Below are 13,517 nucleotides of genomic sequence, written 5' to 3' on the forward strand. Positions count from 1 at the left end.
ATTTTATCAAGAATGAAGATGAGCCTTGTGTCTACAAGAATGTTGTAAGGAATACAGTTGTCTTCCTTATATTATATGTGGATGACATACTACTCATTGGAAAAGACATCCTTTTGCTGCAGTCTGTCAAGACTTGGCTAGGTACTTGTTTCTCAATGAAGGATTTAGGTGAAGCATCCCGCATTCTTGGCATACAGATCTATAGAGATAGATCTAAGAGATTGCTTGACCTAAGTCAGAGTACATACATTGACAAGGTACTACTACGGTTTGCCATGCAGAACTCCAAGAAGGGATTTCTGTTGATGTCACATGGTGTGAGTCTTTCGAAGACTCAATGTCCCTCTTCTAGAGAGGAGAGAGACCGCATGGATCAGATCCCTTATGCTTCAGCCATAGGGTCTATCATGTATGTCATGCTATGTACTCATCCTGATGTCTCGTATGCTTTGAGCATGACGAGCAGATACCAGTCAGATCCAGGTGAAAGTCACTGGATAGTAGTCAAGAATATTCTTAAGTACTTGAGAAGGACTAAAGAATATTTCTTGATATATAGAGACGATGACGAGCTAGCTGTAAAGGGTTATAGTGATGCTAGCTTCCAGACTGACCAGGATGATTATCGATCGCAGTCAGGGTTCGTGTTTTGCATAAATGGTGGTGCTGTGAGCTGGAAGAGTTCGAAGCAGGACACAGTCGCTGATTCTACAACAGAGGCCGAGTATATTACTGCATCAGAAGCAACAAAGGAGGCAGTTTAGATCCGCAAGTTCATCACTGAGCTTAGGGTGGTTCCTAGCATAGCTGATCCCATAGAGCTCTATTATGACAACAATGGAGCAATAGCACAGGCCAAGGAACCTCGCTCACACCAGCGGACTAAACACATACTACGGCACTTCCATCTCATTCGAGAGATCATCGATAGAGGAGATGTGAAGATTTGCACAGTACCCACTGAGGCTAACAACGCAGATCCCTTGACCAAGGCTATGACACAGAGAAAGCATGATGGTCGCACTAGGTCATTAGGCCTTAGAGCCTATACTGATTGGCACTAGTGCTAGTGGGAGATTGTTAGTTAGAGCTCTAGAGCCAATCATTTGATGATTGTTATATGAACTCGTTGTATCATATTCTTGTATATAAATAAAGGCATTTGTTTTTTGTTATTACACTTACTTGTATTGGTGCCAAATAACTAAGTATAATAGCGTCCTTGAGTAGAAGGTTCTTACCTATATCAATCGATTAGTTGAATCGATAGTAAGATGATATAGGGAACACTACTCTTAATCATTCCTAATCAAGTATTAGCATTCAAGGACAATGTTAATGTGACGAGACTAGCATGTAGGTCAACTCGATGACTTGATATCACAAGTCATGGATATGGAGATATCAAGTTGACACATGGGTATGCATTGGAGAATGCATACTGAATGACCCGCCATGAGAAAGTATCATGGATCATTATATGAGTGTCATATACTTTCTCATGTGGCTATTTGTATGACTATTAGTCCTTGGACCTGAAGTCACCATGGTTCCCTATATAAGGAGTTACGTACTTTAGCTTCGTCAAACGTCACCCGTAACTGGGTGGACTATAATGGCGATTACTGGGTATGTAACAAATTATGCGGAGGGATGTGAGTGATGTAGATGGGATTTATCCCTCCTATATGACGGGAGTGATATCGATATTCTTGATAGAGTGAGGCCACTAAGTGCATGGTCATGCCCAAATGAGTCAATATGAGATATTGAGCTCATTTGATTGAGTAAGTCTACTTGGAGTTCAAGATTTAGATTGATTAGAGGATGACACGGTCTATACCTCACATTGATCAATCTAGATATCAAGGATAGAAGGACACTTGTAATATATTGTGAGAGGAGTCACAATTAGTAGTCACAAGATGATGTTAGATCTCAACATTCTTATCACTTGGGTAGTAATGATGTGTTGCTAGATACCGCTTATTACTTATGCTTCTAAATGGGTTTAGGAGCATTGTCAACGTTATAAGAACCTATAGGGTCACACACAAAGGGTAATTAGATGGAGATTAGGTTCATTTGATGAACCCAAAGGATTAGGTCCATGTGATGAACCAAATTGGATTAAGGGTAATCCAAATTAGGCTAGTTGAGTTGGACTCAATTTGGTTCATGTATTAAGTGAGTCTAATTTGGACTTAGACTCATTTAATTAATTTAATTCAACGAATAAAGATTCATTAAATTAAAATTGACTTGAACCAATGGTTAGATTAGATCAACCAAGGGAGAGAAGTGTTGGTGCGGTTAGCACTAACGGTCTAACTCAGGTTTTGATGAATGACAAATCAGGTTAAGTTAGGTTTGTTGTTGTCTGACACGTTTATCAAGTGTGCAGGAAAAGTCCAGCTAGGTCGACGGGCTGACCGGATAGCTGGCGAGAAGTCCAAGCGGGTCGACGGGCTGACCGGACGCTTGGCGAGAAGTCCAGCTAGGTCGACGGGCTGACCGGATAGCTGGCGAGAAGTCCAAGCGGGTCGACGGGCTGACCGGACGCTTGGCGAGAAGTCCAGATGGGTCGACGGGCTGACCGGACGTCTGGCAGGTAAGTGAGGTAAGTCACTGGAGGGGAGTGACTGCGAGGACGCGTTCCCGGGTAGGGAACATTAGGCGTCGATCCGGCTTAGATCCATTTCGGATATCTAAGTCGAGATCGTGACTAGATTCCGGTCTCGGAAAGACGGAATCTAAGTCATACTGCTCATCTATAAACCGTGCTAACACTCTTTCGCAGGTACATTTGCCTGACTAACCTTTTCGCAGGAGAAGGACTTTCGAGAAGAGGGGTCCGGCGCCTGGATCCGGCGCCGAGGTCGGGCGCTGAGGTCCGGCGCCGGAAGGATCCGGCGCCAAGGCAAATTTCATCCAGAGTCGTCACCACGTGGAGCATCATGGTTTGTGCAGCTCGTCACATTCAGTGCGAAGGGATCCAGCGCCGACAAGATATAAAAGAAGCCCGTGCGGAGCTTGAATCAATCATCAATGAGAACTTTTCGATTCCGGTCCTGCTTACGTTCTGCGACGCTAACAAAGCTCCGACAAAGTGCTTCTTCGTTTTTCTTAATTTCCTTGTCGGTATTACTTTGTTTCATTAGCATTTCCTGTATTCATTTTGTAATTATATTCGAATTGCTAGTGATTGCCCAACGAAAGTGGTCAAGGACCACGGGCCTTCGAGTAGGAGTCGTCACAGGCTCCGAACGAAGTAAAACAATCGTGTCTACTTTACTTTTCCGCTGCGTTTATACTCGATATTCACCCCCCCCTCTATCGAATCCAACGGTCTTACAAGTGGTATCAACCATCTAGGTTGTGTGCAACCACCAATCAGACAGGGGGTGAAATCATTTTTTTTAACAATTCCAAACTGATATTATTATCTTTTTGGAAGATTTTTTTCTCGTTGCATTTAAAATCTAAATTGGTACAACACCAACTTAGAGTTTCTATTTTTTCCCGCACTGCTAATCCAAGACGAAGTCTTGGGATTTTTTCCAGTTAATTTAGTGTGTGCAGGATAAGATGTCTCAACAAGAAGGCTTCAGCACAGTTCGTCCTCCCCTATTCAACGGGGATGACTTTTCGTACTGGAAGAGAAGAATGGAGGTCTACATGAAGACAGACTACGACCAATGGATGAGCGTCACAAAGGCTTATAAAATTCCAGTAGACAACTCCGGGAAAATAATAGACCCTGAAGAATGGACAAATGATTTAAAGAAAAAGGCGTCAATTGAAAACAAAGCCATCAACACTCTACACTGCGGACTAACACGAGAAGAACTGAACCGGGTAGGACCGCATGAAAACGCTAAGGAGCTCTGGGATAAACTGATCGAGCTGCACGAAGGAACAAGCGACGCGAAGGTAACAAAAAGAGATTTACTGTTAAATAAAATTTTTAATATAAAAATGCAGGAAGGAGAAACGGCAAGTCAGCTCCACGCGAGGGTCAAAGATATCCTCAACGGTCTCCACGCGATAGGACACCAAATGGAGAACCGAGACTTAATAAGGTACGCGTTAAATGCTTTTCCGCGAAATAATTTGTGGGCATCAATTGTAGATGCCTACAAAATTTCAAAAAATTTATCTAAATTAAAATTGGATGAACTCTTCTGTGAATTAGAACTTCATGAGCAAACTAACGCCGGGGTCGAGAAAGGTGTAGCTTTATTCGCAGGTTCCTCTAAAGAAAAGAAGAACAAACCCGAATCTGAAGAAGATTCCGATCAAGACTCTGAAGACGAAGAACACCTGGTGAATCTGGTAAGGAAAATGTTCACCAGGAAAAAGAGAAACTTCAGCAAACAGGATCTTCAGAAGATCAGTTCGCCAGCCGACTCAAGAAATGTCACATGTTTCGGATGTAACAAAAAGGGGCACTACAAGAACGAATGCCCAAGATTGAAACTTGACAAACCAAAGTCAACAAAGAAGAAAGCCCTCAAAGCAACATGGGACGATTCCTCCTCAGACGAATCGGAAGGAGAAAGGAAAAAGCACCAAAGTCACCTCGCGCTGATGGCTCGCGAAGCTGAAACGGAAGACGAATCAGAGGAATCGGAAGACGGGTCCGAACCCGAATCGAGCCACGAGTCCGCACTCGTTTCCGAAGGTTCCGAAGAGGTATACCTAAACTTAAATCATAAATTCTTTAGAATTATCTCGTGTTTAAATAAAAAATTAGTTAAATTGGAAAATGAAAATAAATCGCTTCTTGAGGAAAATCAAAACCTGAAGGAACAATTAAAAAATTCGAATCCAACTCAAGACCGAACACTTGAGGAGGAGAATTTATCATTAAAAAGTGAAATTAATAAGTTAAAAGAATTGTTGGAAAAATTCATAACAAGATCTAAAAATTTAGATTTAATTCTAAATAACCAAAAGGCATGCTATAATAAAACCGGACTTGGATATAAGTCAAAATCAAACAAAACCTTTAAATCATTGGTAACCCAACACAAAGCAACTAAACAAGCTTGGGTCCCGAAAGCGTGCTTAACCACGCAAGTAGGACTTAATCAATTCTACACACCTAAAGATAAAATACATTATATAAACTTGAATAAATCAGATCAAAAACTAAAAAATAAATTTAACTTAAAATCAAAATTCAAAACTCAACAAAATTTAGACTATCACCAAGTTGATTATAACTATAAAAAGAATCGACACAAACCCAAAATCTAAATAGCCAATAATTCAGGGGGAGGCTCCAGAATAGCTGGCACCTCCAAAACTAACATACCCGACAGGGTAACCCAAAACAAACTAACCCGACAGGGTAATCAGGATTAGTTAAAAAGAAACCGAGGTTAACTTGACTCATGGTACTGGTGAAGTTTTTGGATGATAGTACGTTAGGGAAGCTTGGGCATCGCATGTCTAGAAAGATATGGCTTCGATCTGGTGCATTTGGCCAAGTGGAACTGACCGAAGCTACCCTTAAACGAATCCTAACCAGTTAGACCAAGATTTAGTACTAAGTTCCGTGGATAGGACTATTCGGAAAACTTCGAAAGGTTGGTTACTTCTAATGATGTCCCTGTGACTCACCAAGCTTAGAAGTTTATCCGAAGAATGCCTATTTGTGGAAACCAAAACTAAATCTGAATCTAACACAAGTTAAACCAAAAGTCTGTAATCAAACTAATTTCATCTCACAAAATCATAGGATTCCCTAATTGATAATATAGATCGGGTGAGATGAATAAGGCTTAATTTAATTTTAAACTTAAAAATTAATTTCAAAAATTTTAAACTTAAAAATTTATTTCAAAAAATTAATTTTAAACTTAAAAATTAATTTCAAAAATTTTAAACTTAAAAATTAATTTCAAAAATTTTAAACTTAAAAATTTATTTCAAAAATTAAAAATTAATTTCAAAAATTTTAATTTTAAACTTAAAAATTTATTTCAAAAATTTAATTTTAAACTTAAAAATTAATTTCAAAAATTTTAAACTTAAAAATTTATTTCAAAAATTTAATTTTAAACTTAAAAATTATTTTCAAAATTTTAAACTTAAAAATTATTTTCAAAATTTTAAACTTAAAAATTATTTTCAAAATTTTAAACTTAAAAATTAATTTCAAAAATTTTAATTTTAAACTTAAAAATTTATTTCAAAAATTAAAAATTAATTTCAAAATTTTTAATTTTAAACTTAAAAATTTATTTCAAAAATTTAATTTTAAACTTAAAAATTAATTTCAAAAATTTTAATTTTAAACTTAAAAATTTATTTCAAAATTTTAATTTTAAACTTAAAAATTAATTTCAAAAATTTTAATTTTAAATTTTTATTTCAAAAATTTTAATTTTAAACTTAAAAATTAATTTCAAAAATTTTAATTTTAAACTTAAAAATTTATTTCAAAAATTTAATTTTAAACTTAAAAATTAATTTCAAAAATTTTAATGTTAAACTTAAAATTTATTTCAAAATCTTAATTTTAAACTTAAAAATTATTTCAAAATTTTAATTTTAAACTTAAATTTATGCATGCTCAAAATACTAATTTTAAATCCTACTTACTAAATTCAAATTTTAAAAACTTAAAATTATTTTCAAAATCTTAAAAAAAAAAAAGTCCGTGGCGACAGTATTCTCGTCGGGCCTGAAGGGTCCCACCGGGCGAGAAAAGTCCGGGCGGTGCTATAAATAAGGGCAGAGCGCCCAACCTCTGCCCACTCATTCTCACTTTTGCCAAGGTTCACTTTGAACCTCGGTGCGAAAGTACTCTAAATTAAATTTTCGTGCGGTGAAGACGCTGTTGCTATTCAACCGAGGTCGTCAAATCTATATTTTTTCGATGGCTCCTCGGTAAAATATTCTTCCCCTCTCTAAAATATTTTTTTGTTGTCTTCTAAATTTTTTTTATATACTCTTTATATACAGTAAGAAACGAACAAATACTGGTGCTGGACCCTCCAATGCTAGTACAGACCCTAGGTTTCCCACAGACGAACTTAGGATTAAATTTGAGTCCACCATCTATAAGGCCATTAGGACTACCTGCGTAGATAGAGCGTTCTTCCTAAGGTCATGTCCCTCTGCCTTAGAGGTTATAGGCCACTACAATTTAAGGAACCTTGTAGAATGTACCAGTCCAATAAACATAAGTCTATGTGCCGAATTTTGCAATAACTTAGTAAAAGTAGATGACTTCACCTATACCACTAGGGCAGCAGGCACTGATATCGTATTTTCCCCTACGACTATCAGAGAGTTTTTAGAGTTGCGTCCTTCTACTTGCCCTTTTTTGTGCTATCCTCCGAGGGATCTACCGTTCGACGATCCCTACTCACATATTACTCTCGATACGATGTATTCGTATTTTTTTGGGGGAGAGAGAGATCCCACTGTGACACAGTTTAGGTCAGTAGAACTTAGAGTCCAGGACTACGCTCTTTATAGAGTTGTAGTTCTTTGTATTTTACCACTGACCACTCGGGACATCGCCGTGATGCGCCCATTCCATTCATTCCTACTTTATGCCCTGATTCATAGGTTGGAGATTGACATTAGCCTACATATCTTCTCCACCATCACTTACGCAGCCGGATACGTGACTGACAGTCGAGTCCATATGCCATTTGGTCACATTTTGACAGCCTATATGTCCTCACTGCACATTGATGTCACTAGAGGAGACGTTGCCCATATGACCGAGTTCGATGTTATATCCTCTCGGAACTTCTCCTTAGCCGGCATCCAGGTAGATAGAGATGACGGGACTATGACTTGGCGGAGGGGGGCACAGCACCAGCCCGATCCAGACGCACAGATGGACGAGTTCATGCTCGCACTATTTCCAGAGGAAGCCGCACCGGCTCCACCACCACCCCCAGCTCGAGCACCACGACACGCTCCCCGCACTCTAGCCGACCGTATGACCGGACTAGAGAGAGCCATGGCGAGTCTCCAGCAGGAGAACTCCGATTTTCATCGGGACATACGGCGAGAGGTTGCCGAGTTACGAGCTGCCGGGGACACCCGCCACACTGAGCTGATGACACTTCTTCGATCCTTGGGATCTGGACCACCCTCTTCATCATCTCAGTAGCTTTAGTGATGACCTACTTCTGTAGCTACACTATTTGTAAAATATTTTTGAATTTATCTTGTGACATTTCAAACTTACATTGAATATGCTCGTGCTCAATAGACTAGGATCCTTCATAAATACTTTCAAAACTGATTTTATCAACTTATAGGCTAAACTTGTTTGTTTTCAAAAATTTCCATTTTTAAACTTTCAAAAACAGTTTTGGCCTTAGACTAGTCTTACATCCTTAGAAAGCATGTACCCATAGGTTTAGTTCTTGAGCATCTCACCAACACCTTAGGTTTACCTTGCTTGTGGTTGATAAACATAGAAAGGGGTGAGATGCATAGGCCATCTGTCTGGACTTAAGATGCTTATTTCAGTGCATCAGTATAAGTCTGGACGTTAAATACAATTCAAATATTAATCAGGTTAAAGTTCATCAGTCGAGTCAAACACTGACTGATTATAATTAACTTAATCTGACTAACCAAGTGAAAGCTACAATTTTCTAATAGTTAGTTAGACAGCTGGTTGAAGTTAAATATCAAATTCAGGGGGAGAAATAAAACTACTTTAGTTTTCCAAATTGAATTTTAAACTTAATTTTGAAAATCAAAGTTTAAAAATAATTTGTTTAAAATTGTGAAATTTTTAAACTCACAAACTTTTTATCCTTTTTACCTATTCTTTGAAAACTGAACTTTTCAAGTATCTTAAACCATGGTTTTGAATCTAATACTTTTTTTGAAAAATTTGATTTTGAAAAGCAAACTTTACAAAAACATTCCAAAAGTTTTTTTCTTACGTTTATCAAAACTCCTTTGAAAACTAACAGTAAAGATTTAAACTTAATTTTACGTTGAAAATTGTCCTGAGTCTACTTCTTAAAAATTTGACTTTACTTAATTTTGACAATTTAATTTGAAGGATAAATTTTACAAAATTTAGTTTACAAACTAAGCTTCTCAAAGTTATTTTCCTTGTTTTGAAAATTGAATCTTATACACTTAGTGTTGAAAAATAAAATTCAATTAGTTTTGAAAAATAGACTTTTCAAACTTAGTTTTGGAATTTTGGTTTTGAAAACTTATGTTTAAGTAGCATTTCAAAGTTGAAACTTGACCCCCCCAAGTCAATTTGATCTTCTCTTGGATTTAAAAACTCAGTTATTGTTCAAGGTATTACTGTTTTCAGTATTTCTCGCTATGATTGTTTACCCTTATTTTTTGATGAATGCCAAAGGGGGAGGGTTAGGTTGGTTAAGTTAGGGCAACTAAATGCAAACTTAAAAAAACTAACTTAAACCTTAAAATCATGCTTGATTTTTGCATACTTTTTATCACTAACTTAACCAGGTTGTCATTCCATCAAAAAGGGGGAGATTGTTGGTGCGGTTAGCACTAACGGTCTAACTCAGGTTTTGATGAATGACAAATCAGGTTAAGTTAGGTTTGTTGTTGTCTGACACGTTTATCAAGTGTGCAGGAAAAGTCCAGCTAGGTCGTGGTGACCGGATAGTGGCGAGAAGTCAGCGTCGACGGCCGACCGGACGCTACAGCGAGAAGTCCAAAGGTCGACGGTGACCGGATAGGTCGAGAGTCAGCGGGTCGACGGCCGACCGACGCCGAGAAGTCGACGGGGTCGGCGGGCGACCGACGTCCCGGGTAAGTGAGGTAAGTCGGCTGGAGGATCATGCGAGGCACGCTTCCGGGTAGGGAACATTAGGCGTCGATCGGCTTAGATCCATTTCGGATATCTAAGTCGAGATCGTGACTAGATTCCGGTCTCGGAAAGACGGAATCTAAGTCATACTCTTTGCTATAACTTTGCTGAACTTTAATTGCGCTAACTAACCTTTCTTGGGAGGATAAGGTTAAGGGTCGACCGCCTGGATCCGGCGAATCGGCGGTTCCGAACCGTCGAACCGTCGGTTCCGAACCGTGGTCAGGTCTACACCAGGGTGCCCGGAAGGGATCCAGCGCCGGAGCAGCATATAAAAGAAGCCCCAGGGGTGGAGCTTCAATCATCAACCGAGAACTTTTCGATTGCTTGCCCTGCTGCTCTACGTTCCTGCGACGCTAACAAAGCTCCGACAAAGTGCTTCTTCGTTTTTCTTAATTTCCTTGTCGGTATTACTTTGTTTCATTAGCATTTCCTGTATTCATTTTGTAATTATATTCGAATTGCTAGTGATTGCCCAACGAAAGTGGTCAAGGACCACGGGCCTTCGAGTAGGAGTCGTCACAGGCTCCGAACGAAGTAAAAACAACTGTGTCTACTTTACTTTTCCGCTGCGCTTATACTCGATATTTTCGAATCGATATTCACCCCCCCCCTCTATCGAATCCAACGGTCTTACAAGAAGTGGTCAAGTTTGACTTGACTTAAGTAGGAAGATGAAGACTCAAGTTTTGACTTGACTTTGACTTGACCAATGCCACATCATCAAGGCTTCTTCATTTGGTCAAGTTTGACTTGACCAAATGTCACCTCATGGAGGAGATCAAGAGACTTAACTCTTGATATTCCATGGGAGTTTATAAGCCTAAAGTGGTCGGCCACTTGGGAGTTACACAAGGTGAGAATTCATTCTCATTCATTTCTTCTTCTTCCTCTCTAGGTTTCTTCTCTCCCTCTCTTCCTCCTTGTCGTGACCATCAAAGGTGCTAGCACACCTTTTGTTTAGTTTTCTCCATCTCTTGCTTGTGTGGATACACATAGAGGAGTATCTACTTTGATACTCTCGAGATCCGGCGAACCTTGGATGAGCGGAATTAAGCTAAGGGCTTCGCATCAAGGGTAACCTCTTTATCTTGTAGATCTAAAGTAGATCTAGGCTTAGAAAACATGTATATGAAATTTTATTTCTTCGCACGGATCCGTGGCATGGGAATTTCGGGGTTTCCGCAACGTAAAAAGTGGTTTTTGTGGCCCAAAAATCCCAACAGATACTACAATAGAATCAAAATAAATGCTCATACCTGAAATCATATCCTAGGCTAGGTATAGTAGGTCAAAACTGGTACTAATATGCTACAGTACTGCTCATAACTACAGAGGTAATAAGCAAGGTATATATAAATTTTCAATGACTAAACATCTACAATGAGAATATATCTCAACACAAGTAAGCATATCAGCATATGTGAACAACAGCAGTAAGTAAGTAATAACAGCATATATAAACAGCAGAAGCCAAAGCAAATATAATAACAACAGTGCATGCACGGATGGTCACTCCCGCCCACCTCTCTGCACCATGACCCCTGTATGGTCAAGAGGTCGGGTCAGTGACAGACTGTACACCACTCCAGCTACCACTCTCACGAGTGGCCGAGGGGACAGTTGCATAGTAGCTAACTAGCTACATCTGCGACAGGCTCCTTGCTGCTCGTAACTCCATCTACCACTCTCCATGAGTGGCCGAGTGTGGCACGACAGGACAAGCGGTATCGACTCCAGCTACCACTCTCTCGAGTGGCCGAGGCTGCGGCCCTGGTCAACGACTCTCTTGACCGCAAGGGAGAATTGGTCGTTAACATGCATGCCATGACATGATGCGTCAAATGCAACAATCATCATACAAACATAAACAAAAATTAGGTATGCTACATGAAGTCAGCATCCTCATTATAGAACATAACTAAACAATAATCAAAACATGCAAATATGGTATTCAATATCTACTAGATATCATAGATGACAACAATAGACTGTATGGATATAGAAACGAATAACTCAAAGGTTTGAGTGGAAGTATCAAGCGCAAGAAAAGAAGAGTAGAGTCAAGGTAAAACAGTCCTTATCCAAAAATAGCTCATGCACTAAGTTCAAAGAACTAAAGAGACAAAGTAAGAATACCCGCCTTAAATGTAGATCGAGCTAACCGTCTGCAACAAGTCCAAAAGATCACATCCAACTCGAATCCTACAAATACAAGATACGAAACAAAACTAAGGATCTATAATATACATACTAATCAATCTACCCATCTTCCATTACTCCACTAATTAATTAGTAGGTAACCTTTAATTGCTCCTACACCTAAGTAAATCAAATAATTCAGTTAACTATCAAATCAATTAGGCCAACTACTTAGTTTACCCTTAGCTGATCCCCAAATCGATTAATCAATTGAACAAGTTATTCAAACATTAATCCATAAATCAATATACTTACATTTACCTATATGAGTAGTTAATCAATTATTATTTAATTAACTTATCTACTGTTAATCAATTTCATCAATTCCTCATTATCATAATCAATCATCCAATTAATTAACTAATTAAACTAGTTAGTTAATAACTTGCTAACCGTACATATACAAGCTAAATTTCATTTGGGTAACTTTAGAAGAGCAACTACCATATTGCAATCTCATACCACATCACAACAAGCCAAAGAGAAACCCTTATTCTATCAAACCTGAACCTCCCCTTCCAAACTGATTGTCATTCGGAAATCCTTCCTGAGGAAAGATCACGAAGAAGCAAAACCAGTTAACCCATTCCCATTTAATTCAATTAACCAAAATTCATACCAAGAAGCCAAGAGATCCCTGAAAACCTAAATCATCTCTCAAATCTGGAAGAAAAGCCGAGCAAGACTTCTTCATCGGAAGTGAAGTAGCAATCAAAGTTTCCTACTAGCCTGACTAAGGGAGACCCACATCGCTACTTACAAGGGAAAATTTACTTGCATTTTCTCACGGTTTGGAGGAGGAATTTCTGCTTCAAGAGAGGAGTGCTGGAGAAGCGGTGGAGAGGTGTTAGGGCACGACTGCGTTGGCGGCAAAGCTATGCTTGGGCTGATCTGCAAGAGATAGGAGGAGAGGGAAGGTCTGTTGCCCGTAGCTCGTGGCCGAAGAAGAATGATGGTGGAGCTAGGGTTCACTGTGATCGGCGTAGAATCGCGGTGGTTGGCGGTGTTTGTGGCGCTCGTGCGAGGGAACGGGGTCATGGTTGTGGTGCACGCGTGAGGAGATCCGACGGCATCTTGGTCCTTGCGCGTGAGGAGGAGAGCCGGCGGTGCAGTGCTTGGGCAAGGGAAGGAGAAAGATGGCGGTGTCGGCGATGGGTTTGGGGAAGATGGAGTTCGGCGGAGATTTGGGGATCGGGAGGAGGAGATACAAGGAGAAGAGGGAAAAACGAAAATAAAAACAAAACATAGGTTTATATATATTAGACTTAGGTTAATTGAAATCAATCAACTCCTAACTTAATTGGGATATCTAAACGGGCTTTTACCAAGTCTATAAATTTATTCTCTTAAAATACACCCTACGGGCTCCGATTAAATCGCCGAAAATTTCTAAAAATTCCTGAAAAATATAATAAGATTATTTGTCAAATAACCCTATTTTTAATTATTATTTTGTTGCCGTATT

The 13,517-nt window shown here is 39.1% G+C and overlaps 1 protein-coding gene across 1 annotated transcript; it reads right to left on the minus strand.

Moving 5' to 3' along the window:
• Window positions 1-11,901: 11,901 nt before the first annotated feature.
• Window positions 11,902-13,273, minus strand: LOC121977508. The gene is made up of 2 exons (XM_042530044.1): window positions 12,813-13,273; window positions 11,902-12,055 (listed from the first exon to the last, which is right to left on the minus strand). The coding sequence occupies exons 1-2, from the start codon at window positions 13,088-13,090 to the stop codon at window positions 11,995-11,997; spliced, it is 339 nt and encodes a 112-aa protein (XP_042385978.1). The 5' UTR covers window positions 13,091-13,273; the 3' UTR covers window positions 11,902-11,994.
• Between the last annotated feature and the right edge of the window lie 244 nt (window positions 13,274-13,517).

Source organism: Zingiber officinale, chromosome 4B, assembly GCF_018446385.1.
Source record: "Zingiber officinale cultivar Zhangliang chromosome 4B, Zo_v1.1, whole genome shotgun sequence".
Lineage (NCBI taxonomy): Eukaryota > Viridiplantae > Streptophyta > Magnoliopsida > Zingiberales > Zingiberaceae > Zingiber > Zingiber officinale.